Genomic DNA, 17665 nt, shown 5'->3' on the forward strand with positions numbered 1-17665 from the left:
TGCACTGTTCTGTAAATAGCTTTTTAAATTATACTACTACTTTGATGTTGGCATTTATGCTACATTTTCTTTGTTCTTGTTTTTTTTTTTTTTTATTTCATTCTAAGTCTTTTTTTCCCTCTGCTGTCAGTTGCTATGGTGACAAACAAATTTCCCACGTGTGGGATCAATAAAGTACTTCTGATTCTGATTCATAGTTACTCCTTAAATGAATCCAAGTATGTCTCCAAGCCGAGCTTGAAGACAACAACCTGGAAGAAGTGGAGACCTCCACATATCATGGCAGTGTTGTGAACCGACAGATTGGAACAGACATGGATGTTAAAACCCCATTTGGAAAGGCGAGAGCATCCTTCATCCTCCTCAAGAACAACTGGAGATCCGTCCTCATCACAATCTGAGCCAGGACTCTCCTGTCCCACTGAAACATCAAGTCTGACCTGCTGTACGGAGCAGAAACACAGAGAACAAAAACCACCATCAAGAGGTAGCAGATCAATTCTTGTCTATGAAAAATGCTCAAGATCCACCGTCGAAACCATCAGCGTCACAGAGCTCTGGCGAAGAACAAACCAGGCGAACAGGAAGAACAGATCAGGAGAAGATGGGGTCGGATCAGCCACATCCTGAGGAAACCCAGCTGATGGCGGGGTGCTGATGATGGTCTACGCCCAACAAGAAATACAAGGACGGACGATGGACCGACTGACTGAAAGAACCGTCCAGGACCGAAGAGGATGGGGGGAGTTTTGATTTGATTTATTTCAACATTTAAACACGAAGATCAGATGCATTGTCTCAAGACACGCCTCAGTATCAATGTCTGAGCAGATGAGAAACAAGAGTAAAAAACAACACAATTAGGCTCGCAGAAGGACTTTAGTGCAGACTCACACCCGCACACAAACACACACACGTCAGCACTCCCTATTCAATGACATCACACAACAGTAACATGAGTCAACGTTTAAATTAATAATGAAAATAAAAATCCACTTTGGGGAGGAAAAATACGACGGAGTATTAGGGCCACCAAAAAAAAAGTAAAATTACGAGATTTTATCTCGTAAATTTAGGAGATAAAAACTCGTAAATTTACGACTTTTTATCTCATAAATTTACGAAAAAAAGTCGTAGATTAAGGAAAAAACACCGAAGTTGTCCGTTTATCGGAACCTAGCTTGAAGATGAAGTATGTGGAGCCTTTTGTGAAGCTTCATTTCCGGATTATTATAGGTGTAAAACAAAGAGATTCTGAACCTTTTGGCGACTCAAAATCAGATTAGTTTCCGTGTAGCAGTCTTTCCGGGGTTCAGTGTCAGTAAAGCGGAGTTTCATATGTAAAATAAGGAGTTCAGAGACACGTTTGGGTGTAGACAATCGCTGTAGCCTTTATTCTCCTTTTCATTCACATATCCTGAAGTTCATTTGTCTCATTACGTCATGAACCTGTCATCCCAACACCAATGCGGAAGTAAACAGTGTTACATATGCCCCCTCCTGCAGATGAAATGTCCCGTTTCAGCATAAAACAATAAAGAGGAATGAAAATAGTGTTTTATATTAGCTTTGGAACGTTGAAAAGATACGTAGAACGTAGAAAGGATTCAAGCAAACAGCTGCAGGGACACCGACGACGGCTTCATCGGGCTGCAGAGATCCTGCAAACCAACCATCAATAAATAAAACTTTAATGAATCGTAAATCAAACAAATGACCTTCCAGACATTTGGAACGTTATCAATAAACATTCAGCTCAACCTGTTCAACAAAGTTTAGTCGGTCTTCTCTGCGGCTGCACGGCGTTCACCTGCTGCTCTGCATGCTCACTTCCACTGTAATCTCCTAAAATTACGAGTTTTTATCTTCCAAATTTACGAGATAAAATCTCGTAATTTTACTTTTTTTTTTTGGTGGCTCTAATTTTTTTTTTTTTTTGGTGGCCCTAATACTCTGTCGTAGAAAAAAGATCAACAATAATAGCAATAAAAAGAAATACAACTTAAAAAGTAGTATACAACAAAAGTAACATTAGAAACAGAAAAGCCTAAATTAAATTTGTTTAAGGGGCAATGGTCTACATCCAACCAGATACTATGACTCCAAGCAGAAGGTCAAAGCTTCTAAACCAAAAGGCGATCCGATGGTTCAAACACATGATCAGAGTTTCTCATGACAACAGCACTGCTTTTTTACCCAAAAGCTTTGAATCTCAGAGGAGTTTTGGAATTTTTCTTTTTCTTTATGAGTTCTAGTCTAGAGGTCTCGTCCAACATTCGGTTTATGGGATGTCACTGTAATACTTCCCTGGTTATGTAAACGTAGAAACAGATCTGAGGTATTTTTCCAACATGTCGTGCCTGCATCTTAAAGCCGTGTGCACCTAAATGAGAGTTTTATTTTATTCATGTTGCTGTTGTGGATCATGTGGATCACTGATCTTCTGCCTCCTGGCTGCTCCTCTAACATGTGGAATTCCCCTCGGTCATAAATAAAGCCACATTTTATCCAAACAGGATTCTGGATTTAGACACGATAAAACAATATCAAAATTTAATGTATAACTGATACAAAAATTGCTTTAAGTTGCATTAGATGTGCAGTTTTCGGCTTAATACACCCCCATCAGCTACATTTGTCACTTTGTTTTATCTTCCAAACGCACCTCCAGCAAACTTGTGCTCCACAACATGAATAATGAGAGCAGCCATTATCATCTCTCAGTAACACTGACTGCCTCCATGTCAAATGATTGTGACGGCATGGAGGGAAATTCTCTCCCATTTAAACTCAGTCTGCTCACAGATTCGCTCCCTCCAACGGAGGCCTCCGTCTCTCCTGCCTGATCAGGTCTCTGTGGACTTCTCATCCTCATTTATCTTCCATGGTGCTCCTCCAACCATCTCAAGTCCTCAAACAAATACCCCTGGATCCCTCCTCTCTGGCCCCCCAAACAGAATGAATAAATAAACGGCCGCATCACTCGTGATTAACATCTCCAGCAAAACTGCTCGGCAACAGCTCATGCAAACATTCAGGCCAAGAGGAAATTCCTTTTTGTTGCTGTCGGTTCGCAGGTGAAGCTCTCAGGGTAGATGAGTGGGGCAATTGGCACTGCAGCCCAGGGCATCTGAAAAGGGAGGGGGGTGTTAAAAGAGAGGGATGGTTGGAACTCCCCCTCCACCATTATTCACCTGAGGCTGAGAACAGACGTCCCATCTGAGACGCTGTGGCGTCTTATTAAGCGGTTCCAAGTGGCCTGTGCGCTCTGTCCCTCCACCACCGGTTTCACATCCAGATGTTTCCCACTGATTGAAGAACAGCTGTAATGATTGGATTATCATATCATTCTGAGTTAGTAGCAGCTGCATGGCTCATTTGGCTGAGTGTACTGGCATACGGGAAACCAGGGTTGGTTTCCAAGGGAGCGCGATGATCCAGTATGGGTCCTTGGGAAAGACCCTTTACACTACTAGCAAACTGTGAGGCCACAAAGGGGCCTCCCTGTGCCGGTCCCCAGCCTGGATAAAATACAGGTTTGTGTCAAGAAGGGCTTCCGGCGTAAATATCTCTACCAAACCACCTGTGCAAATGAGTGAGAGCTGATTCACTGTGGAAACCCCTGAAAGGATATGCCAAAAGGTCAACAACATCAAATCATTCTAGATGATCGTATATTATTTTGGGTTATAGCATTCCTGATCTGCATGTCATTCAAATATAATCTTTGCTTTAGGAGTCAGTCCTGTTGACATGTCAGCTTGAGCTGAGTCACATAACCCTTGTGCTATCCTATGACCCCCCCCCCCCCCCCCCCCTTCCATTGGGGTGTTCTCCCTACCATGACAAAGGTGGATAAAGGTGGAAAGATTTCATGTAATCCATGGACACCAGTGAAGATCACAAATCATTGAAGAAAAAAGGTTCAGAGCACTGTCTAGTGGGTCTAGATGACCCCACTCCCAATGTTAAAGTGCCTAGGATAGACCAAGGGTTACAGAAATGTGTGTTTACATTTTACCGCTCTGATTCACCTGATTTGCTGTCAAATCACCTGGCAGGTCACAGATTCTGAGTGACAGAACCAAGAGCAGAAACGCTGAGCTAACATGAAGAGATGAAGGAGTTTCAGAAACATACAATTATCGCCTTTGCACCAGGATTATGACACAGACTCAGTTTGAATGGACGGGAAATGATCAAAAGCTTTAGACATTTGCTTTCACACAAACCCCCCCAGCCCACACACATAGATCTAGTTTCTGCTGCTGATCTGGGGGCAGTTTGGCTCAAAACAAACTTTGAAGAAGAAGAAAAGTCTTCCATCCCTGTAATCCTGACTATTGTCCACTGATATCATCATCCAGGTTTGCCCACCAAACACTTTCAAACCTCAAGCTTCTCTGGATTCAGGCTCGGGCTTAACTTTACTTTGAAATGAAATGAGGTTACATCACTTCCTCTCTTGGAACTTTAAGTAAACTGTCTGCATTCTCAGTGAGCTGAACCGCACCAGAGTTCACTTGCAAGATAACCAGGATCCTCGCTTTCATTTGGGCCAGAGCTCTCATGTTTGGCCCGGAAAAGAGTTTAGCAGAACTCCACATCTGCAAACCAACACAACACCGTCACTGTTCTTCCTCAGACCTTCAGGTAAGGACTGTCAGTCCTCATAAGCATGACGGGGACGACATAAATGTTCTGCCTGTTTTCAGGAAAGTCATTAACAGTCTGATGTTTGAAGGCAAACACGGCAGACGGACCAACGTTAAATCAGACGTGACGCAGGCTCATTCCAGGACCAAATTCACCTTGAAGTTTCTGGCTGAGCCCAGACAATGTTCAATTTTTCAGTGGCTGTAAATGAAATTTTGATGCGTTCTCTTTAATGCATGTGACAGGTGTTCCTCATTTCAGCGAATCAGCAGGTATCATCACCTGACAGTCTCTTAGCTCAGTGACTTTGCAGTTTCATGCAGTTCATTGCTTTCTGAACCACTTTAAGTTTCTGTGCTGCTGACAGCTGGAGAGGAAATTCCTTTGATGGATGAGCAATTCAACCCTGTTTTATTAATGTTTCACCAAAGCAGTGCCTAAGTAATCTTTTTTATTATAGGGGGAAACCAATATCTGACTTTAAGCGAGTTGGAGAGAAAAATAGCATTTAACGGTAGGAAAGCCCTCAGGAACTCCATCGGCTTGACTGATTAGGTTCAGGAGAAATAAGATTAACATTTCTCACTTTTGAAATCCTATTTCTGCCGACCAAAGTGACCCAGAGATTTTGAGCGAGTACATCATTTTCATAACCATCCTGAAACTGAAATCATCCATCTCCGTTTCTTTAATGAGTCGGATCTGGCGGAGCAACAGCTTCCGTCTGCGCTGGCTTTAAATGAGACTTATTTTGATGTAAAAGTATTGACACAAATATTTTTCCCACACTCTTATTAGATTAAACGAAACAGTTTCTTTATCCATAGTGTCACAGAAAAACTCATTTTCCTTCTCCTTCAAAAGAATGTGATGGTTGTTCATGAAAACCTGTTCTCCGTCTTTCTCGCTCCGTTAAATAAAAAGTTCAATAAATAAATAAAACTCTCATTATTGGTCACAGCTGGAATTCTAAAGAAAAATAATATTTTCTAATAAAAACGGTGTGATAAATGTTATGGATAGAGAGAGACGCCTTAAAAACCGAAACACATGAGCTCGACTTATGGACAGAAACGAAACGTTATTGACTCAAACCTGAAAAAAACAAACAAGGATAAACATTAAGAGAGAACTGAGAGGACACAAACCCAGAGCCTGACACTGACTTGGTCACATGACCTTTGGGGGGTTGTTCTGTAGGGGATCTGCAGATTCTTGGGTTGTCTGGGTCCGTGGAGGGTCATAGAGGAGCTACATTTAAAGAGGAGCACAAGTTTGTCTTGCAGTCTTGTCACTCGAACAATCCCTTCAAAGGACGCCAAGAGTTGAGTGAAGTCTTAATAGGGCTAATGGAAGTTACACCCCATTATGACATTATGATGCTGTCGTACGGCGTCGTTTAGTAAGGTGTGAGTTTGGCTCTTTACTGACCGCACACAATTGCTGCACGCACGGGGTGTGCACGTGACACATGTAGGATGTGCACGCCAACTACATTCTGTCTAATTTCCTCATTTCTAACAGTCAGGCTGCAACAAGGAGCGCGCACGTGTCACGTGAACAGCACTAACGGGCTCTTTGTACGGTCTGCAGGACTTGGAGGGTTGAAAACATCAATCAATCAAATCATATCAATCAAATCTTTATTTATATAACACTTTTACATCTGCCAGACATCCAAAGTGCTGCACAAGTATAAAAACACTAAAACCATAGGTAAAATTTAAAAAAGCACAGTAAACGAACGAACATAGAACATCCGTCTCACCTACTTCCCCCTTACTTCCCCGTACGTGTTGTGGAAGTGTTAACTACCACCTGTCGCCCGCAGCATGAATGTAGAAAAAATGTGCTTGAACATTTCCTCTCTGTGGGTTCACTGAGCGGTCTATGACCTTTATGTTTCCTGTGTACAGGTTTGACCATTTTGCTCCCGCAGACAGCCCGTGTCCACCTGTAAGGACAGCTGGGACTAAAGCTTAATGGAAAAAAACACTGAGGGATGCGAAGCAGAAAGCAGCTCTGAAAATGCAACAGGATATCCTCGTACAGCACCGAAAGGAAAAAGCAGGAAGTCCATAAACCCCAAAAACCCAAAACATGATGACAATGAAGAAACAGAACCGCTCCTGTTGAGCAAACTTTGGTATAGCTCTGGAGCAAACACAGAAGATCCAGGAATTACACAGCATATAAAAATAATTGGAGGAAGATCACTTGGTGAGAAAACAGGCCTGCGTGATGTAAGCACTACAGACAACTGCCCCATGTCAGCTGAGCCAAGTTGATTGTGTGAAATTGCCAAGTGCTGTGGTGAGAAGCACGCAGTGACAGCGAGACCCGTAGCTATGGCGACAGCCACTTGCCGTTGAGCCTGGAGGGTCATTATTGTTTTTCTCTTTTTGTCTGGAGGCTTTCATTGGTGACAATGCTCCTTCTCTGCTGATTCCTATCAGAACACACCAGGCCAGTGAGCGCTTTGATCCGAACCAAAAGTCGGACTGCAGCACCGAGGCTGCCCTGCAGCATCACAGGACATCATGACACCCGATTGTGGGCTTTAAACATGCAAAAGGTTTTTACGTCTGTGACAGTCAGCAAGAGGTCATCTGTCAGCACAGCAATCTTCATGTCTTGGTTTTATTATTAATTGTAAATAAATTCAAGAGTAAAAACTCAAAAGCTTGTGAGTATATAGATATGACAGTGGTTAAAAAGGTCATTAATAGCATCCCTAAGCCTCTAACATAGAAATGTAACTCATGATTACAAACTGGGAGATTCCCAAACCAAATGAAAATAGTAAAAGTGATTCCTGTCTATAAGAACGGAGACAAACACCAATTTACAAACTATAGACCTGTTTCTCTCCTTCCACGATTTTTTAACAACATTCAATGATAAATTAGATGTATTTATTGATAAATATAACATTATAAGTGAAAACCAATATGGTTTTAGAGAAAACAGATCCACCTCATTGGCTATCATTGATGCTGTGGAGGAAATCACAAACACTCTGGACAAAAAGAAATATGCAGCTGGAATTTACATTGACCTAAAAAACGCATTTGACTGTCAATCATGACATCCTACTGGACAAACTGGAAGTGTCTGGGATAAGAGGACTAGCGCTAACTAAGGAGGAACTGGGTGGCCGTGGTGCAGCGGTAGGGCGGTCAACCCATGATCACAAGATTGCAGGTTTGATTCCCGCCTTGCACACCCATGAGTCAATGTGTCCTTGGGCAAGACACTGAACCCCACCTTCCCTCTGGTGGAATGTCGGCGCCGGTGTTCGGCAGCGGAGCCGCCACCAGAGTGTGAGTGTCTGTGCATGGGTGAATGAGACTGTGACTGTAAAGCACCTTGGGCCTTCAATTAAGGTAGAAAAGCGCTATATAAGTTGTTACGGCTGTGGCCGTATTTGGTTTTGTTTTGTTCTTTTTGTTCTGTGTTTTGTGTATTATTTCTGTATCAGAGCGGGACTTGTGTTTTTTGTGGATCTTTGTGTGTCTGATTATTTGCAGGTGTGGTTCATGTAGGTGTGGGCTGGCAGCCTTTCAAAACCACCACATGGACCTCCACATAATGGGAAGGGAGTATTGCTGCAACAAGTCTCCACTGCAGCTTGGCCCTCTTCTCCATTTTGTTTTGTTTTTGTCTTCTCCACTTGTTTTAGTTTGTGTTGCACTTTGTAGTTCTTTGTAGTTTGTAGTTTTGTCTGTGCCCACTCTGTTTAGTCCTTTGGTTTATAATTTTGTTTAAGTGAAGCTGTAGGGGTGAACCGCCATTTTCTTTAGTACATGTTTTCTCCTGTTTTTGTTAGGTTAGGGAGGTTAGTGTTCTGTCTTTGATTTTCCCTTTTCTTTCATTTGTAGGTAAGAATACATGTTTCAGTTACGTAGGGTTTTGTTTGTTGTTTTGGCCTGGGTTCACCCTGAAGCCTTTTTGCTTCACTTTTAGTTCATGTTGATTGTTTGGTAATTTGTAAATAAATTTGTTATACTTTTGTATGGAGACATTCGTTTGGTGTTTTTTTTGTTACAGGTAAATTATTAGCCAAAACCTTACTTTTTTTATGTTATGCCGCCTCGGTGCCCCTAGACACAAAGGGGGCGTAACATAATTATACGCCATTTATGCCAACTTGGGTCAAAAGCTAAATTTAAAAAAACAATTTCTCAAGATTGATGAATTTACATCAGAAGCCAAAGAGATAAGTCGTGGTGTCCCACAAGGATCAATTCTGGGCCCGCTGCTATTCAACATTTAAATAAATGATACATTCAATGTTTCAAAACTTTTGAAACTCATTATTTGCTGATGACACAAACATATTCTATTCTAGAGACAATCATAGGGAACTTATCAATGTGGTAAACAGAGTTAATCAATAAAATCATGGATAGATTACAACAAATGATCTTTGAACCTAGATAAATGTTTTTTAGTAACTACAACGGCAATAAAGAGCTCTCAATTGAAAAAAATAATGTCTCCATTAAAAGTGTTACAGAAATCAGATTCTTAGGGGTTTTTATCGACGACCAACTAAGTTGGAAGCCTCACATCAGACACATACAAACTAAAGTCTCAAAAAGTATTTCAATCATAAATAAATCTAAACTCAGAATACAACAGTAGATATTTATTGTACTGCTCCTAAATATTACCATATTTGACCTACTGTATAGAAATTTGGGGGAATAATTATAAGAGCTCACTACATCCTCTCTTTTTACTTCAAAAAGCCAGATGTCTTGATCACACAAACTATTTATTTTAATAATCTAGACTTTTAAAGCTGGATGACCTTGTTGGTTTTTACACCAACAGCTTCTATACAGAGTCATTGGGAAATCGTTACCATTGAATATCCAGAAACAGTTGTTAGAAAATGAAGGAGGAACAAACTGAGGGGATGTAGGAACTTCAGGATCAAACTGATAAGAACCACAGAGAAAAGTTTCTGTGTGTCGGTGTGTGACACTAAACTCTGGAACGGGTTCAGTAATGAGCTCAAACAATGTTCAGATATTCAAGAAAATGAAGAAAGAAACTCTGATTTAACGATATAAAGATAAGAGGAGTTAAGGACCAACAGGTGATTGAATGATTCCAAATCCACGTGTGAACTTGATGGTGGTGAAATAATCAAAGCTCTTTTAATTACAACCAATAAGTATTGATTTTCTTTATTGATCTGCAATGTGTAGCAATAATTACTGGTTTAATGTGATCATGTGTTCTAATAATCAATGATTATTACATAACGGCTACTGTTTACTGAAATCATGAATGAATGTTTTCTGAAGAGAATCAATCATCAATAACCACTGGATTTAGTAACTTGAAAAGAATCTATCGGATCAGAACCGGATCACAAAAACTGTAAAACTCTCAAATGAAGAACTCAGTGGTGGTGGGGGGGGGGTATATAAACTCACTCCTTCCTGCTCCTTTTAAGCAATAAATCAAACTCTATTTGACTTTAGTTAATGATCACTACAATTAATTAAGCAAATGTGATTTAAGTGACTTTCTTGTTATGTTTTATTTTATGTCTTTTTAATCTATGCATTTCATCATTTCTGTGATGAGTTTGATAAATCTGTGTACTTTTATTGCTTTGACTACAATGCTTGAAATAAATCAAACCAAATCAAATCAATTGTTTCAAAATCACTGGTTTTAGTTTCAAACAACCCTGAAAAACTTGACAGGGTTGTAGTCATCACAAATTTGAAAAAGAATTACTTGGAGTAAATCTTAACCTCACTATCCTTTTGCTTTGAGCTGGGAAAACTGAGTCACACGCACCTGTAACATGTATGTTTCTTATAGGTAAAATAACCCTCCAGAAAACGTAATTAAAAATCATTATCATTTTTATGTTTTAAAAACTGTCCATAGTTGTCCATCCATATCCATTTTTAATAATAATTTTCGTAATAATTTTTAATAATTTAATATGAATGTCATTTTTGATGTCCTTTTTTTATGTCAAATCATATAGATTTAATAAAGTCATCTATCTATCTATCTATCTATCTATCTATCTATCTATCTATCTATCTATCTATCTATCTATCTATCTATCTATCTATCTATCTATCTATCTATCTATCTATCTATCTATCTATCTATCTATCTATCTATCTATCTATCTATCTATCTATCTATCTATCTATCTATCCATACACCATATAAAACACTTTGTAGTGGTGCTATTATAAAATGTAAAATTTAGCTATAGATATGAGTTAGTATTGAATCACACTCCTCAACTTTTATCAGCAGTAATAACAACTAGGGCTGCACGATATGAGGAAAACCCCCGATATGAGATATAAGTGATCAATACTGCGATGACGATATAACCATAAGATCGTTTTAGCACATTTAGGGTAACCATTTATCGCAATTTTTGCCATCTTTTGCAATATGCATTTTGCCCAGCTTGAACGACAACGATAAATTTGCGATATATTGTTCAGGCCTAATTACAACATATAAAAACAATATAAAATTTAAGACTAAGATAAAAAAAATCCTAAAAAACGATAGCAGATCCTTTGTAAGATAAGTATTAATTGATGTAGTACAAATGTGACATGAATGCACAGTCTGCGCAGACGTGATGACATCACGTTCTCTTTCGTCTGCACTGGCCTGGTTGCAGCGCTTTCTCATCTGTGCCCTGCAAGTAAATGCAATTGCAGTCTATGGCAAGCCAGAGGTGACGTAAAGAACAGCGTTTTGGCCATCGAAAGGCCCATTTTTTTACGCATTTCTTAAAAGTAGCACATAATTGACATGGTCAGGACGGGGCGTAAGTGAGTTTGGTTTCTTTCTTTTGCTGACTTTTAGTGACAGTATTGTAGTTTGTCTGTCCTTTTTTTCTGTTCTTTTTGGTTTCTTACATTCATGTATTTGATTGATAATATATAAACAAATATCAAAGCAAACTATCTTTGTTGCTGACAATAAAAAAATAAAATGTATTTTTTTGCAGTCCTCTACAACTGAACTAACATGCTGTTAAAACACAAACACCTGATTCCTATTTAAAACTCAATCATAACTTTTCATATGTTGTATTAGACTATTCACTCCTTCCAACAGAGGTGTGTGTTGGCACAGCGATAAAGGAGCGATAAAGCGTTTAATGCCTTGCTTTTCTGTCCTGGCTCTGCTCCTGAGCTTTTCTACAGACAAAGACAATCACATTTTCTCAAACTTCTTCAATTCTTTTTTGATCTGGGGAAGCCGGAGCGCCCGGAGAGAACCCGTGCTAACTGGATCCTCTTCCAGTGAAGCCACAGAAAGACTGCTGTGACTTCCATTCAACAACAACCTTCAGTGTGTTTGCCGGTTACCATAGTGACGGCATGTTTAGATGAAAAAGGTTGGGTTGAAGGTTCCACTTCCCTGGAAGAGGATCTGGTTTAAAATACTGGATCAAAATTATGTTTTACTGATAAAGTGTTTGGTATTAAACATTAACAAAAAGGTATTTTTTTAACTTTATGATAATTTTTTTTTTGAAATTCCTCCTGTTTGGAATAAAGAACAAAACTTAAAGGCTGAATGCACCCTGTACATTTCCCTCATGTTTATTTCCTAATATTCTGTAAATGTCTCCAATTTCTTTTTTCCTACTAGTCATCTAAAAATGTCTCTAATTTTTATTTCCTACAAATCTAAAAATGTCTCTAATTTTTATTTCCTACAAGTGATCTAATAATATAACCTAAATCCTTACAGAACCAGCAGATCCTCAACCTGATCATCAAAGTCGGAAATCTCCTCATCAAAATCGGAATATTCCTCATCATCCTCATCTTTCTCTTGATCTTCCTCAGTCAGTGAAGAGACAGAAACCTTCATTTCTTTGATGGAGACTGTTCCTTTAATGGAATTCACAGACTCTTCATCATCTGATGTATTCTGGAGCTCTTCATCATCTGAAGGATTCTGGAGCTCTTCATCAGAGCTGATGTCCTCATATTCTACCTCATCCCCTTCATATTCCTCCTCACACTCTCCCTCATATTCCTCATCCTCTGAAGTATTCTGGAGCTCTTCGTCTGAACTGATATCCTCATACTCCTCTTCATCATCTTCCCCATGTTTTTCTTGATCTTCCTCAGTCAGTGAAGACACGGAAGCTTTTATTTCAATGATGGAGACTGTTCCTTTAATGGAGTTAACAGACTCTTCATCATATGAAAGATTCTGGAGCTCTTCATCATCTGAAGTATTCTGGAGCTCTTCATCAGAACTGACTTTCTCCTCCTCCTCTTCCTCACATTCCTCATCCCCCTCATTTTTCTCTTGATCTTCCTCATTCAGTGAAGAGACAGAAAACTTCAATTCTTTGATGGAGACTGTTCCTTTAATGGAATTCACAGACTCTTCATCGTCCAATTTATTCTGGAGCTCTTCATCAGAACTGATGTCCTCATATTCTACCTCATCCCCTTCATATTCCTCCTCACACTCTCCCTCATATTCCTCATCCTCTGAAGTATTCTGGAGCTCTTCATCAGAACTGACATTCTCATCCTCCTCCTCACATTCCTCATCCCCCTCATGTTTCTCTTGATCTTCCTCAGTCAGTGAAGAGACGGAAACCTTCATTTCGTTGATGGAGACTGTTCCTTTAATGGAGTTCACAGACTCTTCATCATCTGATGGATTCTGGAGCTCTTCATCAGAGCTGATGTCCTCATATTCTACCTCATCCCCTTCATATTCCTCCTCACACTCTTCCTCATATTCCTCATCCTCTGAAGTATTCTGGAGCTCTTTATCAGAACTGACATTCTCATCCTCCTCTTCCTCACATTCCTCATCCCCTACATGTTTCTCTTGATCTTCCTCAGTCAGTGAAGAGACAGAAACCTTCATTTCTTTGATGGAGACTGTTCCTTTAATGGAATTCACAGACTCTTCATCATCTGAGAGATTCTGGAGCTCTTCATCATCTGAAGTCTTCTGGAGCTCTTCATCAGAACTGACATTCTCATCATTTTGGATGCCTGATGAAGAGGAGGATGAAGGCTCCTGGAGGCTTGTTTCCTCCTGGTCTGTGAGGATGTTCCTGATGGACTCTGTCAGGTCCTCCTTGGTTTTCTGGAGGTCCTGGTTCTCCAGCTGAAGAACATCTGCTGCAGCCTTTTGCTTCTTGAACTCTTCCATCCACTCCTGAGCTTCAATCTCTTCCACTTTCAGGCGTGAGATTTCCGTGTCCAGACCTGCCTGCTGGTCCTGCAGGCAGCAGATGTCCTCCAGCATTCTGGAGTACTCCTCCCTCATCTGGTCTCTTTGGTGGCGTCGGTTCTGCAGCGTCTGACGTTCCTGCTGCAGAACCTCCGTTTGCTGCTGGAACTGCTGCATCTGGAGGTGCAGGTCTTGGATTTTTCCTTGAAGGATGACAGTTTCCTTCTCCATCCTCTCACTTTCCTCTCTGGCGGCACAGACTCTGTCCTCCAAATCCAAATGATGACTGACTTCCTGTTCCAGTCTGGAGATTTCCTCTGAGAGGTCAGAGTTGATCTGGACCGCCTTCCTGTTTTTGGCTTGATGTTTCTGACATGCAGACTGCAGAGCTTTCATGTTCTTGATGGACTTTGTCAGCTGCTCCTTGGTTTTCTGGAGTTCTTGGTAGTCCAGCTGAAGAACATCTGCTTCAGCCTTTTGCTTGTTGTACTCTTCAGTCCACTCCTGACCTCTAGCTTCTTGAATTTTCAGCTGTGAGATTTCATTTTCCAGTCTGGTGATTTCCTCTGTGAGGTCAGAGTTGATCTGGAACGCCTTCCTGGTTTTAGTTTGGAGATTCTGACATGCAGACTGCAGCTCCTCCACCTCCTCAGAGGAGCGTTGGACTCCTTCCCGTCTCCTCTGCAGGTCTTTGGTTTCTTTTCTGAGCTGCATCAGCTCCAGGCTGAGTCTCTGGTGCAGCATGCGGAGCTGGATGGCGTCGTTGGGCTGCTCTCTCAGCTGGGACAGCTCTGCCTGCAGCTCTTTCTTGAGTTCCTCCAAACGGTATTGTTCTTCAACCATGGCGGGGAACTCTTCTCTCATTTGGTCTCGCTCCAGGATTTCTGTCTGCAGCTTCTGAAGCTCCGTTTTCAGAGCGGCGGTCTCCTCTTCCAGAGCGTGGAAATGGTTGAACTCCAGTTTGTAGTCCATTTCCAGGACGGCTTGGTGGCCGACCTTTTTCTGCAGCTTCTGCAGCTCGGCTTTCAGAACTGCAGACTTCTTCTCCATGATTTTCCTCTCCTGTTTCACCCGCTCCTGCTCTAGTTTCAGCTCTTCGTCCAGCCAGAGTTTGGACCTCAGAGCCACCATTTCCTCTTTGCTTTCACGGATGTTCTCAGAGAAGGCAGCGATTGTCTGTCTTTCTGCCTCACATTTCTCCTGGATCTTCATCTGCTGCTGAACTTGTGTGTTCAGGGTCTCCAGGGATTTCAGCAGCTCTTTGTTTTTCTGAGCAGCAGCTTTCCTCTCCCTCTTCAGGTTCTTGCAGGTGCTCTCCAGATCTTTCATGTTGGACAGATTTTTGCCAATCTTTTCCATCTGGCTGACCATGATGGAGTTCTGGGTCAGGATTGTCTCCGTACTTTGGCTGATTTCTTTCAGAGACATTTTCAAACTTTCTTTTAGAATTTCTGGAACTGTTATTTTGCTGCTTTTAGTCTTTCTTGTCGCTTCAGTTCTTTCAGTATTCCTTCCACTAGTCTCTTTCCCTCGTTTCTCTCGGTTACTCTGTGAGTTCAGGCGGTTATATTTGGCAACGTTGCTGACAACATTAGATGACGTCAGATGCTGTCATCTGACGCTGATTGACCTGCTAAACAATCGTAGTAATGACACAATATGCCGTCATCGGTCTGAATGACCTAATGTCACCTCTTCTGACGATGTGTCACGTGCTGCGTCGCAAACGTTATGAATGGATTTATGAAGCGCTTCATATTCGCGCATGCGTGCTGACGGCTCCTCCACGGAGCCGCAGTTCGACCGGCGGAAACTGCGCAAACGAGAGGAATTCTTATGTTTCTGGACGCTATCGATCAATATCAATACTCCAGTGGTATTGACTGATTGGTTGTGAAATGTCCGCGTGCTGCCGTCATGAAGCAGAGATGTTCAAAGGAACCGCCGAAGGCCTGTCGACGTTTTCCCGGTTCTGAACTTCCGGACCCGAGTCGCATGGAGACAGGCGGACTGAGTTTATGGTGAAGAAACAGTGAAAACAGCATTTAATGACAAAAGAAGGAAGTTTTTGAGTAAAATAAAAGTTTCCAAACATTTTCTGATTCTAAGGTAGAAAGAATTTCTGGAATTTATCAAAAAGAATCAAATTATCAGTAAAAAATGTAAAATACATTTTGTTTGATACATTTATGTCTTCATTTGTGATTTAAATGTTGTTTAAATTAATGTCCTGAGTTTGAATTAAATGTGGACCTGCTGTTCTTGATGAATGTTCACTTCATGACTTCATATTAATGTCATTTTACAAAAATCAGACATTTGAATCGAGGATCCGTCCTGATTGTAAAATGTGGAACATCAAAAATGCTTAAAGACCTTGAAGTGCTATCTTAGATGACCCCCCCTTCCATTGACGTGTTCTCCCTACCATGACAAAGGTGGATAAAGGTGGAAAGATTTCATGTAATCCATGGACACCAGTGAAGATCACAAATTATTGAAGAAAAAGGTTCAGAGCACTGTCTAGTGGGTCTAGATGACCCAACTCCCAATGGTAAAGTGCCTAGGATAGCACAAGGGTTAATGGCAATTAAGCTTAAAATTGCATTTCTGAGTATTTCTTTATTTAAAATGATGGTAAATCAGGAGCAGTTGAAAAAATGCAGTTTAAAAAAGATCATCTTTGTGATGTTGAAAATACGCTGGGCGGGGCCACAAGCTCCCTGCTCCGCCCCTTTCTGATCGTCACCTGCAGACAAATGGATCCATGAACGTCTTTGTTCATGGATCCATTTGTATCCATATAAAATATGCCACATACTATATAATGTCTAAAAATGTGTACATTCAAATATTTAAATATTCAACTTTGTTATTTCGGGTTGTACTGAATATTCTACTTTAGGCAGATCATACTAGATGCAAACTGTTACCTCACATTTTTGGTAATTTCAATAGGTTGTTTTATTGCAGTGTAAATTTACTTTAGAAAACTCAGAACTTGTGACATTATGACATCTTTGAGACTGGATTTTGTAGTTTTTGCTCATTCCACTGATCCATCACAAAGGGAGCATGATTATAATGCAGATCCTTGCATGTAACTTCACTCCCTACAGATCTATAAGACAGTCTGAGGGAGGAGTAAAAAATAACTAATTATATTCAGGAGGAAAGATGCAGCATGCATCTCCCTTCTTACTGTTTCCATGGTAATGTAGCCTGCCACAGCCACATCCACAGATAAAATCTGGTGTTTCTTAAGCTTTTAGAGCTTTTTCTAAATGTTTCTTTTAAAACAAATGTTTCCGGATCGATCTGGAGAGGTTCCTGCAGCCAGCTCCAGATCCTGCTAAAGCTCTGACAGGACAGTTTTATTATAAAACCCTGAATATAAAGAATGTTTTTCTCTTTGTAGCTCCTATATTTGTCTTTTCATAGCTAATAATTTAGTTCTGTTAATTACTGCACAGATATTCTGTCATATAAAGAACATTACTGGGACACAGACTGATCATCCCTGTCAGTGAGATTGTGGGTTTGTGGATTAAATTGTTCCCCAGTAAAAAAGATTCATCACTCTCAGATGTTATGTTATGTTAATTCATGTGTGATGTCACTTCCTCTTTATAACTGCTGGTGTTCGTCCTCCTTATGTTTAGCAGTGCCCTACCGCTCAAAAGATGACATTTATACCTACACAATATGGGACGAAATTCACCTGCAAATGTTTGATCGTGATCCTAATTCTTCAGTTATCAGATTTTTCACTCAAAAAAAG

General features: G+C 40.6%; 2 protein-coding genes across 2 annotated transcripts in view; both read right to left on the minus strand.

Moving 5' to 3' along the window:
* LOC101171664 (protein FAM19A5) overlaps positions 1 to 17665 on the minus strand; it is a 56768-nt gene that overhangs the window by 14704 nt on the left and 24399 nt on the right. The window lies entirely within an intron of this gene.
* LOC111947637 (golgin subfamily A member 6-like protein 22) lies at positions 12206 to 15903 on the minus strand. Its single transcript, XM_023956307.1, has one exon. The coding sequence runs from the start codon at positions 15310 to 15312 to the stop codon at positions 12421 to 12423; it is 2892 nt and encodes a 963-aa protein (XP_023812075.1). The 5' UTR covers positions 15313 to 15903; the 3' UTR covers positions 12206 to 12420.

This window comes from Oryzias latipes, chromosome 7, assembly GCF_002234675.1.
Source record: "Oryzias latipes chromosome 7, ASM223467v1".
Lineage (NCBI taxonomy): Eukaryota > Metazoa > Chordata > Actinopteri > Beloniformes > Adrianichthyidae > Oryzias > Oryzias latipes.